General features: G+C 46.0%; 2 protein-coding genes across 3 annotated transcripts; both read right to left on the bottom strand.

The window, feature by feature from the left end:
• Nucleotides 1–1860: 1860 nt before the first annotated feature.
• LOC135619934 (probable xyloglucan endotransglucosylase/hydrolase protein 7) lies at nucleotides 1861–3763 on the bottom strand. The gene is made up of 4 exons (XM_065122434.1): nucleotides 3512–3763; nucleotides 3283–3383; nucleotides 2997–3193; nucleotides 1861–2470 (listed from the first exon to the last, which is right to left on the bottom strand). Exons 1-4 carry the CDS (start codon nucleotides 3681–3683, stop codon nucleotides 2080–2082), a joined length of 861 nt encoding a protein of 286 aa, XP_064978506.1. The 5' UTR covers nucleotides 3684–3763; the 3' UTR covers nucleotides 1861–2079.
• Nucleotides 3764–7598: 3835 nt separating this feature from the next.
• Nucleotides 7599–10322, bottom strand: LOC103996188 (transcription factor bHLH18). Of its 2 annotated transcripts, none has more exons than XM_009417045.3 (5): nucleotides 10173–10322; nucleotides 9844–9952; nucleotides 9243–9758; nucleotides 8461–8820; nucleotides 7599–8363 (listed from the first exon to the last, which is right to left on the bottom strand). In XM_009417045.3, exons 2-5 carry the CDS (start codon nucleotides 9877–9879, stop codon nucleotides 8289–8291), a joined length of 987 nt encoding a protein of 328 aa, XP_009415320.2. In that variant the 5' UTR covers nucleotides 9880–9952; nucleotides 10173–10322; the 3' UTR covers nucleotides 7599–8288. The 2 variants fall into 2 exon arrangements, with proteins under 2 accessions (XP_009415320.2, XP_064978505.1); XM_065122433.1 differs by lacking the exon at nucleotides 10173–10322 and adding an exon at nucleotides 10097–10115.
• Between the last annotated feature and the right edge of the window lie 4531 nt (nucleotides 10323–14853).

Below are 14853 nucleotides of genomic sequence, written 5' to 3'. Positions count from 1 at the left end.
ATTGGAAGAGGATAGTCACGTCAACTTGTGACATTAGGGTCAGCTTTTGGCTAATGTAACAATATAGAAGCTTTCTTTGAAGATTACAAGTACATCTGTGGGCAGAATAAATAAATAATTGTATATATATACACACAAGCAACGCGAGGAAATCTTCTGGTTATAATACATATGACACTGATCAGAGTATGTGACATTTGAGAGACGACTTACTCCCTTTCATCGAGGCTTAATGGAAGGGATACCCAATCTGCAAAACTAGCATCGAAATATTTCCCAAGAGTAGAGGACGAAGGTAGCAATAATTTGTAGAGGAAATATATATATTTGTAGACGAGGAGCAGCGGTGCAAGGACACCCAAACAGGTGGTGGTGGTGGTGGTGCGAGACTTACTTCGCTTGAGTCTCTCTCTCGCTCACGCTATCGCAAAGTAACGTTGTTATTCTTCGTCGTTTGTCGCAACAGGTTGCACGAATGCGTCATCTTTGTTTCTGTTTACAGTGAATATGCCTTGGTGCAGCTTCCATTATTAGAGCTCGGACAGCCTGGTTCATGAACCGTTTGAGGAACTACGAGGGGACAAGAGTTTGGGAATCAGGATGCTTGTCGTCTATATCATTGGGCATTCTTGAAGGAGGGCCGAAGGAGCTGGATGATCCCAATTGGGTGTACGGTATTAAAGATGTGAGAGCTGTGTGAGAAAGATGGTGATTTGACATTCCGATTGGCGTGTTTTATAGGGGAGAAAGAAAGAGGAGACGTGAGGGAGGAAGATAGACGAAGGCGAGTGACTAATCGGGGAGATGCATCAACTCCATATTGGTCCTTAACCAATAAAGGCGAAGGCTTTATCGTGTTCTATCGACGTTCGACATTGATGAAAGAGCATCATAACTCAAGAAGATAATTCAACCAAAGCAGCAGAACTCGGCAATGCGATGCCTGTAGTAAAATAAGCCCGAGGCGAGGTCTTCTCGACGATCTGCTATGCTATCGAATTAGATCGAGCCTGGTCGAATAATAGGTGATGAGTGGGAGATAGGAACGATCCACATCCAAAATGATACGGGCTGAGCGATTAGTTGCGTTATGGGCGTCGGTGATGGTCGGACTAGTTCTGGTTCGCTGATCAACACCACCTATTGTCCACTCGGCTATTCTTTGGATCTGATCGACTCCCTGTCTGTGATCTTTTGCTACAATGAACGGGCCATGTTCTTGCGCACGATGATGAATCCTATGTATAAAGTGACAAAGTGATGGATAGCGAAATGAACTATAGGTGTCCTGAGGACTCTTGCAGTCTACAGTGGAATGAAAGTTGACGGGTAGCATCAGAATATATAATTATTTGTGGTCCAAGACTTGCTGGGGATTAAAGAGAGTTAAGTCGGTAATGTAACATATAATCTGTAAAAAGTTAATTCTCACAAGACATTTATGTTGAGATTAGTGAATCGAATTAACATAAGTTAAACTGCGTACCAAATTCACAGTGCAGAGGGAAAGGGGCTTTGATCGGCATGCATGTCCAATGTATTAATTCCCTGTTCTATTATTGTTTCTTACGAGTTAAATATGAGTCTCTATAGGTTAATGCTCAAAGCCCCACTAGCTTCTTTCCTTCTCCGGCAATACACCCACTGTTTCCCCATGGTCAAACAGTACGAAGATAAAAAAGTTGAGTTCCAGGTTCCCTTGGTTTCTGGAGCTTATTCATGCTTGGAGCGCAGACTTGGCGTGCATTAATAACCAAGGATAGAGTGGTCACCCATGAAAGCTTTTCACTTCATCTGATAACGAAGTCATGGGTAACCTTTAACACCGCAGGCCACGGCACTGTGGGTTGGAATCATATATGATGTGAAACAGGCCGATGGCTTTGTTCATTACTGCGTAGGTTGAAATTACATGAAGACAGAAACAAGTACGTAAACAGGCGGAGACGAGCATTACACCTTGCACTGTGACCACAAAACGGAACAAGCAACTCGAACTTATTGTATCATGGACGCCTTCCTCGGCTGAAGTACGCGTGCACGCTCCTATCCCATGGATTCATGCATGCATGCAGTGGCTCAGATCCCGGCCCAGCACTCCGGCGGGGGGACCGGGTACCGGGACTTGTCGGTGCAGTAGTCGTAGATCATGTGGTTGGTCCGCACCCACCGGTACAGCCTCGCCTGCTCCGGGCTGAGCTGCCGGTACGCCGGCCCCTCCCACCAGTTGTTGGGGTTGGAGGCGCAGTTGGCCGGGCCGGGGACGGCGCATCCCTCGATGTCGAAGTCCTTGTAGTAGGCGTAGAAGGGGGCCTTGCCCCAGTCGATCTTCTCCAGTCCACCTCGCGTCGCCCAGTCGTCGGCCTCCCACAGAGTGGAGTACACCCCCATGGGTTGCAGCGTGGGGTAGGGGATACCTCTACGCTCGGTGTTCTTGAACACCCTGACCGGCACGTTATCCACGGAGAAGCTGTACAACCCAGCCATTATCAATGATTGATATCACGAAAAGCAACTGATGATGTTAAGAAAGATGTGACTTTACACTGGCGAATGGGGATCCTGCATTTTATTTATTACTCACGAGCTAGCACTATCGACTGTAACCATTAATTTAAGTCGGGATGCAGTAGAATAGAAGACTCAGGTCAGATCGTCCACACGCTGTGATACAGCATGTTCTTCAGTAATAAGCTTTGGCATAGTTTGCACATACATGTAAGCTGTCTGGTGTTGGGAAATTTAATGGTTCGGTCTTATCTTAGTAACGTCGGAGAATATGCTCACGGCTGCAGAGTGATCGACCGAATCGGTTCCCTTTGGAGCGGAATAGGAGCCTTCTTGATTTCTATTACCGGGTGTTTTGATTCGATTACTGGAGCGAGGACATGAAATCTTTGAGAAGGCTACTCTATATCTTCTGTTGGGTCCCTTTGTTCGGATACTGAAAATAATGACACAATGTTTGGGGAGCGGGAAGAGTAGAGGTAGCTTACACGACATGGTAATGGTTCCAGAGGATGGTATAAGTGTGATAGTCTGCAGCAGGGTCGAACCAAAGGTTAACTCTCTGCTCACGATCACCCTTGCCATGAGCATACACGTTGGTCTGCACCGTGTATGGCTGCCCGCTCCTGTTCCCCAGGAACTCGAAGTCCAACTCGTCGCGGACGGTGTCGGTGTCCGAGTTCAGCTGCAAGCACCAACAATCACATAACCAAAACTTATACCGGCGGTAGCATGAGCGAGCGAACCTATGGGGATCTAGTAGGAGCTACGAACATAGAAGGCGGTAACAGTTCCGGCGGAGTCGCCAGGGATGAGCTTAATCTTCATGCTAACGCGCCCGTAGTGGTACTGCTTGTTGGAGGCAAACCCACAACCTGCATGCCGTGCGAAGCATTACAACCCTCCTCCACTAAACGAGGCAGCAGGTAATGAATGTTCACGGTCAATAAATGCCATGCCGTGATAAGAACTAATTAGCCATCAGAAATCGATCGGGGATCACCTGAGGACGGGTCCAGCTTCAGTTGAATTGCGGTGCCTCCTTGCAGCTGCTTGATGTGAGTGTCAGCCCAGGTGATGCGGAAATCCTGGAGGAAAGTAGCCGGGCGTGCGCCGACTAATGCGACGAGCGCGAGGAAGGAGAAGATAACCGATAGGACAGCGGTGTGAACCATCGTCTTCCACTGCTATCAGTGGTAGCAGAAGCAATGATGGGAAGACTGAGAAGTGAGCTTGTTGCGGAAAGAGAGAGGCGAAGGAGGGGGTTTTATAGAGGAGAAGGGAGGAAGAACGAGACCCGGATTGCTTCATAGAAATGGAACGACCCCACGACAGCCTTGGCTTCCAGCTAAGAGCAAGCCGTCCCGGCCCCTCAAAATTTACTCTCTTCTGATGGTAATGGGCATGCCGGACCCGGTGGCTCGGGCGCCGCGGTGAGCCACGGGGAGGAGGGGCCTCACCACCCGCGGGCTCCGCGGCTGCCATCCGATAGGAGGAGGTCCGCCGATGGATGGTGGGGTGGGACAGTAGTTCACGTGGCGTTCCATGTCAGCAGGATAGCGGGCGGTGCAATGACAAAAAGGTTTGCCTGATCTATTCCATTTTCACCTTGCACTCCCAATAATTCTGCGACACGTCCAATCAGGGGACCCTCTGCCGACGTTTTCCGATCGCTGTTGTTTTCTTGCGGGGTGACGTGGCGACACATTAATGGTCCATGGCGCACGGCGGATGGGAAATCACAGCGGTGCTTGTTCTTGAATCAGGTGAAGTTTTGGGCAACAGTGTTCATTTTTATTTGTTCGTGATGCTTCTGCTCGTGACCTCCACCAGCCAACCTAACGTGGACTTCCATAAGAAAATTTACTCGACATGTAATATGATTTTTATTGTAGTTTATAGATACAGATCGACAGTAAAATATAATAAAAGAAAATTCTGGTTGAATTTATATCTTGCCTCATCAGGTTTGTGTGGGAACTCGAGAGGAAAGCTTTATATGCTATTAAGAAAAGGAAGGTAGAAAATTGATGGACGAAAGAATTCTTTGACGAAGTCATTAAAAGTCGCAAACACAAGGCGAGGAGGGTTCACGTGAAATTGCTGGTTCACCACGCACACGTAGCGTCGAGAGATTAGTATGCCGTGCACCATAGTGCTATGTGCAAACAACCTATGTTTGCCTCTATATAAGTGTCCAAGGAGCACAAAGAAGGAAGATTAGGACCCTTCGACAACCATCCCCACGGGAAAGGTTGGAGTTTTTAATCTAGCTAGCTCGCTCCGGTCGCTGTTAATGGCGGCTCTTCTAGTTTCTCAGAGAGGTAAAAAAAAGGCATGCCCACCTTCAATCAATATTGCTCGTATCTTCCAATCGAAAGCCTTCATGATTGGAGAAATAGTATCACGAGGTTTCGACAGTACGCAATGACGTCGGAACCATTGGCCTGTACGTGACCATTCAGCTTTTTGTTGACTGTCAATCGAGTTGCGCGAGATGCATGCCCTCGAAAGACGATCCTGAAGGCTTCCTTTTTGTTCCTCGGTAGGATCCATCGGCACTGAGGTCTTCGATGTGACTCGGTTAACGTGGAGAGGACGAGTGCCACGTTGCATGCAAGGAGAACAAAACAAAGCGGGTAGAACCTAGCCCCGTACTCGAGAGAGGAAGGACGACGGCAGTCCCGTCGTACTTGGAATGGTCAATGAGTGATGGCTAAGTAGCACCAACCTTCCCTGCTGCAGCTGATGAGCCTTTTTAAGCAGTCCCCCACTCCGTTCCTCGTCGGTAATCACCTTGGTTACACGTATGGTGGTGCAACACTCGAACGAATGCCAGCCACGGTAGGGCAAGCCATTTGACAGACATGACATGTTGATCGTATGAAGCTAGCGAGCGTCGGCCGAAAGAGAACGCGATGGATGGCATTCGATTCGACGGAGAGAAGTGAGTGGGATGATGTCAGATTACTGGATATGATGGTGAGGTGTTCCACGTCTGCCAAGTATTCATGCCACAAGTACAAAGATGGCAGAGGGGTTGCACGGGTGAGGAGGGGGAGGGGGGGGATGCATGCATGAACCCGGCCACGTGCACAGAGCGTGCAAGTTCGTCCCGCTGCAGCGGAAATGTACAAATATTCTCTTACTGTGATGTTGGCATATCATCGAAGCGTTAAAGAAATAGGTACACCTCTAGTTTAGATTAGCTCGCCATGGAACACCAATCGAGCGAGAGGAGGGGAATGTGAATGCAGGTTAATCGGCGCAGCGGTAGGGACGGTGCCCATCCCTCCGTGCTACCTTCCCACCCAGCAGCTCTGCGATACGTAGCGAATCAGATGTTGTTGGGCGGAAGCTTCTTCATCCGATCGACCGACGATCGATTGCATTTGGATGACAGGAACATTCGACTTGGTTCCCTTCCCTCCATTTAACTTGCACCCAATTCCATTCGGGTGAATTTAGCAGACCGGAAAGTAACTCTTCGTCATCTATATTCTTCCATCCCTTCATCATCCTCGACTCGTTCCTATCATGTTTAGTCCTACACATCCCACCCAATTTACATCTGCCCGACTGCTTCTGATACATATAGAGCTATCGAATTTAGTATCCGTCAGAAATTTATATCTTTATGGTCTTCAAAAATTCGACGAAAAAACCACTACCTGTTGATGAGAGAAACCTATTCGACCAAATACTTGTTGATATATTTCATTTCCGGGCCTTTTGGTCCGCCACATATCACTCATTCTAATTGAGTTAGGTCCGAGTCTTCTTTCATGCCCAATGCTGGCCTCAGCTATTTCTTCCCCTCTCTCTCTCTCTCTCTCTCTCTCTCTCTCTCTCTCTTCCTTGCTTGGATGAGTGTACAAACTTTCAACTTCCTCCCTTTCCTTTGTGCTTCTTCTCGAGTAAAAAAGAAGGCATCCGAAGTTAAAAGTAGTCTCAGACGGCAAGGAAAAAGTGGGGAAGAAGACGAAGGCAAGCAGGGTGAAATGATCGGAGCGTGGCAATAACCATACATTGCCAACAGGAAGCATCTTTATCCATCTGATCGTCATCTCGGTGACAAAGTGAAAGTGGCCAGAAAAGCTAGCACATGATTGATTTATAAGCATGAGTCATCTTCGATCCCATCTCTAGCTTCCAAGGAGGGAGGGAAGCAGCAGCTATCACATTGCCTTGACAAGCTTTTGGGAGCGTGGGAAAGAATTGGCCATGTGGCCACAGCCAGCCTAGCTGCTCTGTCGCGGATACATGCGGAAGCATGGCAATCTACTGCGTGCATTATCTCTGAATCCTTTGCTGGACGCCTATCATGGCGGTGGTTGAAACACCGACCCAACTGTTTGGTTTGGACCACCACCTATCCATCTCCATGGCTGCATGATTGTGCTACCACTCTCTGGAGCCAAGTATTCGCGTTATCCTTCTTCTCAGCCTTTCACGTCAGAGCCTGCACACACCATGCGGCCCTTTTTATTTGACTCGAGCAGAACAGCGGCTTTAAAGTATTGCATTATTATGCAACGAGGTGATCGTGACACAACTGTAGAAATTAGCATCATATTTCCTAAAATTTTCCTTTGAAGGTTGGTAAAGTTGATTCAATCGTTTCCCTTAGATGATCAATACAGGCGAAAAATTACCATGTCAAGAACAAGACAGATATTTGCACATCATACTCACAGTAGAAGCAGCTCAGTGATGATTCCTTTCGACAAAGATAATTGCACATCGTAATCACAGTAGAAGCTCAGTGGTCTGCATTTGTGATTGCAACTTCTTTCTCGGTGCTTCTATGAAGACTGTACTGCTTGTTTGCTCGTTGTAGTCCGGACAAAGGCTTCACAATCGGTGATGGGGATTGAATGAGACTGTGACCATAAAGTAATATTTTCATGAAGAAATACATATTTCATTTCATTGGAGTACTTTTGCATGAGATTCTCCAGCATTATTAAACGCCCCAGCCAACGATTTGCCACCTGTCTTCCTCTACGATGCAATCTGGTTTGCCTCGAATTAGATCCTCTTGTTCGAGGAGACCAGATAAAAGAATAAGAAAAAGGGCTCACAGCTCATAACATGCGACGAGGAGCCTTGGAAACCATTTATTAGTAATTATCTGCCATGCTACATGTCTGCTTTTTTCCTTACAGATCTCCACAAGACTACACAAGCAAGAAAGAACAGCTAGGAATTATTCGTATGGCCATCATGAAGGATCACCTCAAACATCTGAAACAAGAGTCAGTCGTCCTCCGGAACTAAGAAGAGCACCTACTCGGGCTTCCAGGATCAAACGATCATTGATCGGGGACCGAGGAAGCAAGTTTCGATCGTCGAACTCATCAGAGGAAAGGGCTACAAGGGAAGGGAAGATAAGAAACGAATTCAAAAGTCAACTTCCCCCACAAAGTCCTCAAAAAACAAAAGCTCAACAGAACCCGAGTGAGTGTCTCGCTCTTCTCTTGTGAAAACATGAACGATCAGCTCAACATGTAAAAAAGCTCGAGAAAAAGAGGAGCAAAAAGAGCCTGAGGACGAAACTCATGCAGCAAAACAGGGGGGAAATGGTGACCTTCGGAGGATGATTAACGGGTCCAGAAGAAGAAGAAGAAGAAGAAGAAGAAGAACAAGAAGAAGATGATGATGATGATACTGGAAAAGACTGGGAACCGAAACTAGCTTAAAACAAAAGGGGGAAAAACACGAAAAAGAGGCAGACCGCCATAAACCTTTCTTTTCTACATAGAGCTCGATTGGCTTCATCACATGAATTCTCTGAAAACAGAATTCAGCTTCTTCACCAGGTCTTTGGCTGACATGGAGAACTCCTCTTCGGTCTGTAAAAGAAGATGACAAGCTCATCGAGTGTTCAAACTAGATATGAATTGCTAGTGAGTGCAGAATCGTAGGCACCAGAGGTTTAAAGAATCTTGCCTGAGTCATCACGGTGATGTCGAGAGAAGAGCTGGTGAAAGGCATGACGCTTGTGTTCGTTACAGAAAGGTGGAGCTTCTCGATCTCAGAGAGCGCTTTCACCAATATCCCTTTCCGGTTCTCGCAGTGAATCTTGATGAGGATAGTCTTGTCGCACACCCTGGCCTCGATCTCCGGGAGGCTCTCGTCGAAGTTCTCGTCGGAGGAGGAGCTATCGTCATTTGCACAGAGCTGAGATTTCTTGACAAGCACTGCCGATTCAACGTTCCTCTGTGTAACTTGATCTTGGAGGCTCGTAACCTTCTCCTGAAGTTGCTTCAGGTACTTGATAGCATCTCCGAGAACAGAAGCTTTGTCCATCTTCCAAAGAACAAAAATTTGGAGATACATTCTGTCAGCTACTTTGCAAGTTCCAAGTATATCAGAGCTGAGGAACATCGATAGTCGGAGACTACAGAGAGGGAATGCAAGCATTTATGTTGCTTGATGAAATCGAAATGTGACCAATTTCAGTTTGCAACTTAATTTGCTCCTCGCTCCATTGTTTCATTCCGTCATTCGTAGATTACTTGGAGAGAAATTTAAGTACAACAGATCTACCGATCGCATTATCTACTATGAGATCCGGCTGCTGATTCTTGAAACTATTGTACGACAACATCTAAGGTTTCTTTACATTGCCTCAAAGAAAGAAATATGCATCTATCTCTGCAACAAAACGTGATCTACTAAAACCTACAGGATGAAGCACATCGAAAACCAAAAATGGATCGAGAACACACCTTCTTTAGGTCAGGAACCACCGCGGATAGCTCTATGAATCTCTGGCTGAGCTTCTCTCTTCGCTTTCTCTCGGCCATGATGTGTTCCTGGTTATGAGAGGCCGGCCTGGCCCCCGCGTTCGCCCTCTTGGTTCCATCTCCGGACATGGCACCGTAGTTCCTCTTTGAGGGAATCGAGACATCCGTCTCTTCTTTCTTCTTCATCGTTACAGCGTGACTCAGGTTGGAGTGACAAAGTGGTGATTCCGGGTTGCCAAATGACAGGATTCTTGGACACGAGGCATCCGAGAGCGCCGCCGAGTTCTTGTCGGTGGTGCAAGAACTCCAGCTGCTGGTCTTGATGAGTTTCTTGGCCCTCTCGGTGCTCGCTGGTGGATGGAAGGAAGAGTATGACGTGTAGCTTTCAGAGGAGGGAGATCGTTCTAGATCTTGCCCGAGGGCTAGTTCTAGTTGTTGTGTGCCGAACTGATCTAAATTGGTCAACTCCCACTGATTCAAGAAACTCTGTTCCATTCCCTGTCAATCGTAGGAACTTAGAATGCTTCTTTTTGGTCTAAAAGTTGGATTTGCAACCAAAAAGACCTCAGCCCGACCTCCTTACCATGTCAGAATAGCATGGAGATGCCAATGCTTCCATGGCCACAGGTTCTTCCCCTACAGAGGAATATGCAGTAGTACCCAGGCAGGTGATCGTTCTTCAGGATCAAATTCTGGAGCAGATTTCATCAAAGCGTACGAGTTTAGTTCGATGCTTGCGAGAATCAAGATGGAATCATAAATAATAATAATAATAATAAAGATCCATGGACGAAAAATAAAAAAAAAGCCTCTTTTGTGTCAAAGCTACTTGATACCGAAGAAAACCAAGAACCAGAAAGGAGGAAACCAAAGAATGCTCCAATAGTTTTCAAAGAGAGGATGAAAGCCAACCTGCAGCAGCAAGTCGACGGAGAAAAGAGCAGTATTCTCCTTTCGAAATTTTTATCTGATCTATACGCTTCTGCGGGTTGAACCTTCGTGCTTCCCTCTATCACTGTTTTTATGGAGGCTTTTGGCTCTATATATAGGACTTCAAAGCTACATCTTTCCGTCTCCATCTCTATTATTTCTGCTCTGTCTCCTCCTTTTAATTACTCCGACATTGCTGACCCAGCAGGCAGCCACAGGCCAACAAAAATTATTATTTTCTGAAACGAAGATCTAAAGAAGGATAACTCCATATATTTCTACAGACACGGATCGAGTTACCGAGATGGAAGACGATATAGCAACATTGTTATTCCCCCCCAAACAAATCACACTGAAGCTCGATTCTAGTGGATGCCAACATCCTCAAAAACTTCTTTTAGCTCTGTATTACAAACTAAAAACTCAGCAAATCGTCGTTTGTTTGTGAGTCATCAGCAACAGCTAATAAAGACAGCAAACAAGAGATCGTTGCTGCCATCCACCACCTCCTCTTGTTGCCTGCTCTGCTCTGCCACCGACGTCATATACAGCTACGAATAGTTTTCATCGATAGCTGAAATATTCATGGCCAATAGATAATTGGTGTTTCAGTCGATCCGTCTGTGATTGTATAACCTTTTCCGTTGGCAGTACCGACCGTGCGTGGCATGCGTAAGAAGATTACTAGCGATTCAGGTGCATGTAACTCTGCATAGTGACTCCGACATATCGATCTTAATGATGTACAAGTTCTTGATAATGTCGAGAACAGAATCAAAGGGTGAAAACTGAAGAACCAGAATTCGTATGCTTGAAGTACAGTATCACTTGTGATGTGGGCATTTCATGAGGAAACGCATTCGAATCATTTTAGGTTCAGAGGAGAATGTAAAAAAAACACAAATCTTTCAGGAAAACAAGAAAAATCTTAATTATGATGAGAAGATCTGTACCGACCGCACAATGATCTAACTGAGTTCCATCAAATCTTTCGGAATCCCATAGTGTATCACCCAATCCAGTTTCCGCACGTTCACGATTCGCTGAATCGCTGGAACAGCTCGAATCGCTCGCAAGCTACGACCTTGCTGCATCCGTTTGTACGTTTCGACGCCTCCAGTGAATACTATATCGCCAATTATTGAGCACGAGATTCCTATTTCTCAATAATCTATGGAAAGCGAAGATATAAATAATTAGTGCACTTGCTACCTCACCCACCACTACATATCCCAGCAATATTGGATCCAACCGTGCTCAATCTTCTTGGAATAATCCTTTCTGAAACCATATATATATATATATATATATATATGTATATATAGATCTTGGTGGTCATATCCATCTCTCAGTCCTCAAGTTTAGAGTTACTCAGGCTGTAAAAATACATCTAGAAAATGACATAAGCTAAAGTATATGAACATCATGAACATCATTTCATATAATAATTTTTTAATTAAAAAATATATCTGACACTCTCTTCCTCCTCTATATAATAAGATTCAGGTCTAAATCAAATGAATAGCAGGATCTTAAAGATGCTATTTTTCTCGATCAGTGAAGTATACTGTCAATCATTCACCTCCTGCTGAAGATGTTATTTTTTCGCTCAACTAGTGGAGTATTCTGTCAATCATTCACGTGGCTGGATGGTCCACTCTAGCAAGAGGATATAAAGAATCACGTGCTGGAATCAATCGACTCTTTGGTGAGCATGCAGCTTTACCCAAAAACGAATGCAGTTGTCTTGTCATGTCTGGATCTCACCGTCCTTCCCTCCTTGGAAACAGCCTAGCTCGATAATCCCCCAAACATGTCATGATGTGGCCGCATGATCGAGCACCAGCATCTTCCCATATCTATTGTTCTCAGCATCGGAGGAACGAAGACGAGGAATACTACAAATCCCACTTGACCCTTACCACTTCGTACCGACTCATGTGTCCTCTTCGAGCACCCGCATGGGGGCGTCGATCATGTGGGATGGTACCGAGGCCGGAGGTAGCCGTCAAAGATGGCCAGCATCTTCCAAACATTTAGCTACCTACCATCAACAACGGAGATCCTCTGTAATCTTCTAACTCCAAAGGCTTCTCAGTGCTATCTATCACTGCTGTCTAAAATATTGCCCTGCCGCTTTGGATGAACTGCGTTAGATTTCAGAGGAATGGAACAGTCGTTAGCAGGACTAATTAAATCAAACTCAGCAGAAATCAAGCGCAAGATCATCTCAGTCGTAGTTACTTCTCCAACCAATGGTAGCATTTAGATTATTGAACTGGAGTATGGGTGCTCCGTGACAGCAACCCGATTAAGATTCCCTTGAGACATTAAATCTAATAATGTGAGACCCGGATGTCGATTAGGCAGGCAGCTAAATCGATGGGCTCAACTAGTTCACGTGGCACTCTTTTTGGCCATGCGTTAATTATGTTCGATGAATTGTCTACTGGCTAGCTCGCCATTGCCCCCGCAAACGCTTTCTACTTGGCAGACTCCAAGTAGGGACATGACAGATTCGATCAGAATAAGAGTCATAGCACGAGCAGATTCTGATGAATCCTCCCTCGTAAGAGAAGTTAAAAAGGATCAACCGAGCACAGTTAATGTCGTAAAAAGTAAATATAAAGTTATCCTTGTTCTTTGGCTGGCAAAGAGTGGAGTTGCTGCAGTTTACGGTGGGCCGTCGCCATGCCAACGATGAGAGTGTGGGCATCTCTTTGTCAACATCATAGATACAGTCGTGGGAGCAAGAAAAGATGGTCGTCGTGTTGACAATGCGAGGACGATAATAATGTCAAGGGGCAACAGGAGATGGCAATATCGGGCTCCAGTTGATTCTGTATTTACTGTACATTTTATTGTCTGGGCTTCTCCCGGTTCATATGGGACGGACATCTTCCATAGTTTTCCACGTGTTGGAAGGCGCAACAAAGAAACATGTTCGGTGGAAGAGATCATGCCGGTAAAAGACAATCTATAGTGGTTCTTCTACGATCCATGGATGGAGAAGTTGTTGATTGAGATTTGATTTGATGGTGAGTAGACAGGTAATTTAAGTCCTGGAAATTGCGCCATGATTTGTTATAGACTGCCGTCTCCTTTAGCTTCAATCTCCCTAGTCTATAGACTGATTGCTCATCTCCAGGCTCCACAAGTCTGTCGTCTTACGATACGCCACAGCCCAACAATGTATACAGGGCGTTGGACTTGGCTCATGGGCTAAGTTAGTGTTCTGAGTCTCCACAAACTACTCCATGGTTAGCCACCGCATCGTATAATGTATGCAGCGCTTGGTTGGCAATCGAAGAAGAGCCGACCGCCAGAGACCAGCTTGAAGGAAGTTAATTCCAGAATTATTCACCGTGATCATCGATAAGAGTTCATCAATCATTTGCAGGACTTTGAGCCAATTCCAGTATTTGATTCTTCTTTGTTTACTTGGCTTATATTTAAAGAGAGAAAGCAAGATACACGAACTACAGCGAGGACTCACCTTAACCGGGAAGATCCGGTTAATACGCATTAAGGACAGCAATGGTGGCAGAGCCTGTCGATCCCAAACTCAAAAGCTTCAAGATCGGTGGCCGAGCTAAACCTAGACGCGTTGGAGCCGGCCGAAGTAGCTGCAGAAGAAGAGAACAAGATGAGACCGGAGTAGGCCACGGAGAAGCATCAGAATGGTGGTGCGCAGGCATGCAAGGAAGGAGCCAACGGAAGCCATCGATCATGGCGTACTAGCTGTTAATTCCTGCCGCAATGCAAATGCGTGTCGATTCCCCTTCACCTCTTTTGGTAGAGGTCCCAGTCCCATCATTGTGCACTGCTGCACCACTGTGGGAGAGTGAGATGGTGCGTCCGTCACCTTGTGCTCTGCCCAGCCCCTTGGAGCTCGATGACACCTGCTGAATGAGGGACCCAAAAAGAATGATTGTACAATGGGGCATTGCACGCATACATGTCCTATTATATGTGCTTGTTGCCCATCGATTCCACCATTTACCACCATCGATCTGATTGAATACACATTACTTCTCACTGTCTCTTTGCTCTGGTGATACTTGACAGCCACTCTACTCGCTCTCTCACTCGTTTATTCTCTCTGCGGGGGGGATAAATTTATGATCAACTTGGGCACATGTAAGTCTCTCTCCAAAGTGGGTTGGACTATTTATATGTCGGCACATACATTTCAGGAGAAGGCATCAGATTCCACGATCTATATCAATGATCTGCTATATTATGTTATCTCATCGGACGTAACATACTAGTTTTCTATTGATGAAAAGCTAACGCAAGAAGAACATTGTTAGGTTTGATATTATCTTTTTTTTGTTTAATTTCATCTGTCCTCATGTTCTTTGTGTCTCCTTCGAAAAGTTCATTCCGTGTCACCATAAACAAAACAAAGGACTCAATTGTACCTTTACGTGTTTCATAGCACCACACCAGCGGAGGAAGATTGACGCTTGGGGAGACGAAGCTCGGTGAGCGCCTGTGATCCGAGTCACGAGACCCTTCGAGAACTAAAGCGACGTCAGAGAAAACGGGAACGTGGAGATAAGTTGGAGAAGGAACAAAACGCAGGAGGGAGTGGAAGGGGCCCCTGCGGCAAAGGAAGCACTCGAGGCCCAAGGAATAAAGGGTGGGTGAAGGGGTGCCA

This window comes from Musa acuminata, chromosome BXJ2-8 (assembly GCF_036884655.1).
Source record: "Musa acuminata AAA Group cultivar baxijiao chromosome BXJ2-8, Cavendish_Baxijiao_AAA, whole genome shotgun sequence".
Taxonomy (NCBI): Eukaryota; Viridiplantae; Streptophyta; class Magnoliopsida; order Zingiberales; family Musaceae; genus Musa; species Musa acuminata.
Note: the sequence above shows the minus strand (reverse complement) of the source record. Positions and strands in the feature narration are given on the sequence as shown.

Excerpts from the sequence above, each read along its gene's own strand:
- LOC135619934 (XM_065122434.1), bottom strand. The coding sequence starts at position 3,683 with ATGGTTCACACCGCTGTCCTATCGGTTATCTTCTCCTTCCTCGCGCTC. Across the intron at positions 3,384-3,511 it reads GAAGCTGGACCCGTCCTCAG|GTTGTGGGTTTGCCTCCAAC; the intron begins GTGATCCCCGAT and ends CACGGCATGCAG. Across the intron at positions 3,194-3,282 it reads GAACTGTTACCGCCTTCTAT|CTGAACTCGGACACCGACAC; the intron begins GTTCGTAGCTCC and ends TGGTGCTTGCAG.
- LOC103996188 (XM_009417045.3), bottom strand. The coding sequence starts at position 9,879 with ATGGAAGCATTGGCATCTCCATGCTATTCTGACATG. Across the intron at positions 9,759-9,843 it reads CTCCATGCTATTCTGACATG|GGAATGGAACAGAGTTTCTT; the intron begins GTAAGGAGGTCG and ends TACGATTGACAG. Across the intron at positions 8,364-8,460 it reads ACATCACCGTGATGACTCAG|ACCGAAGAGGAGTTCTCCAT; the intron begins GCAAGATTCTTT and ends CTTCTTTTACAG.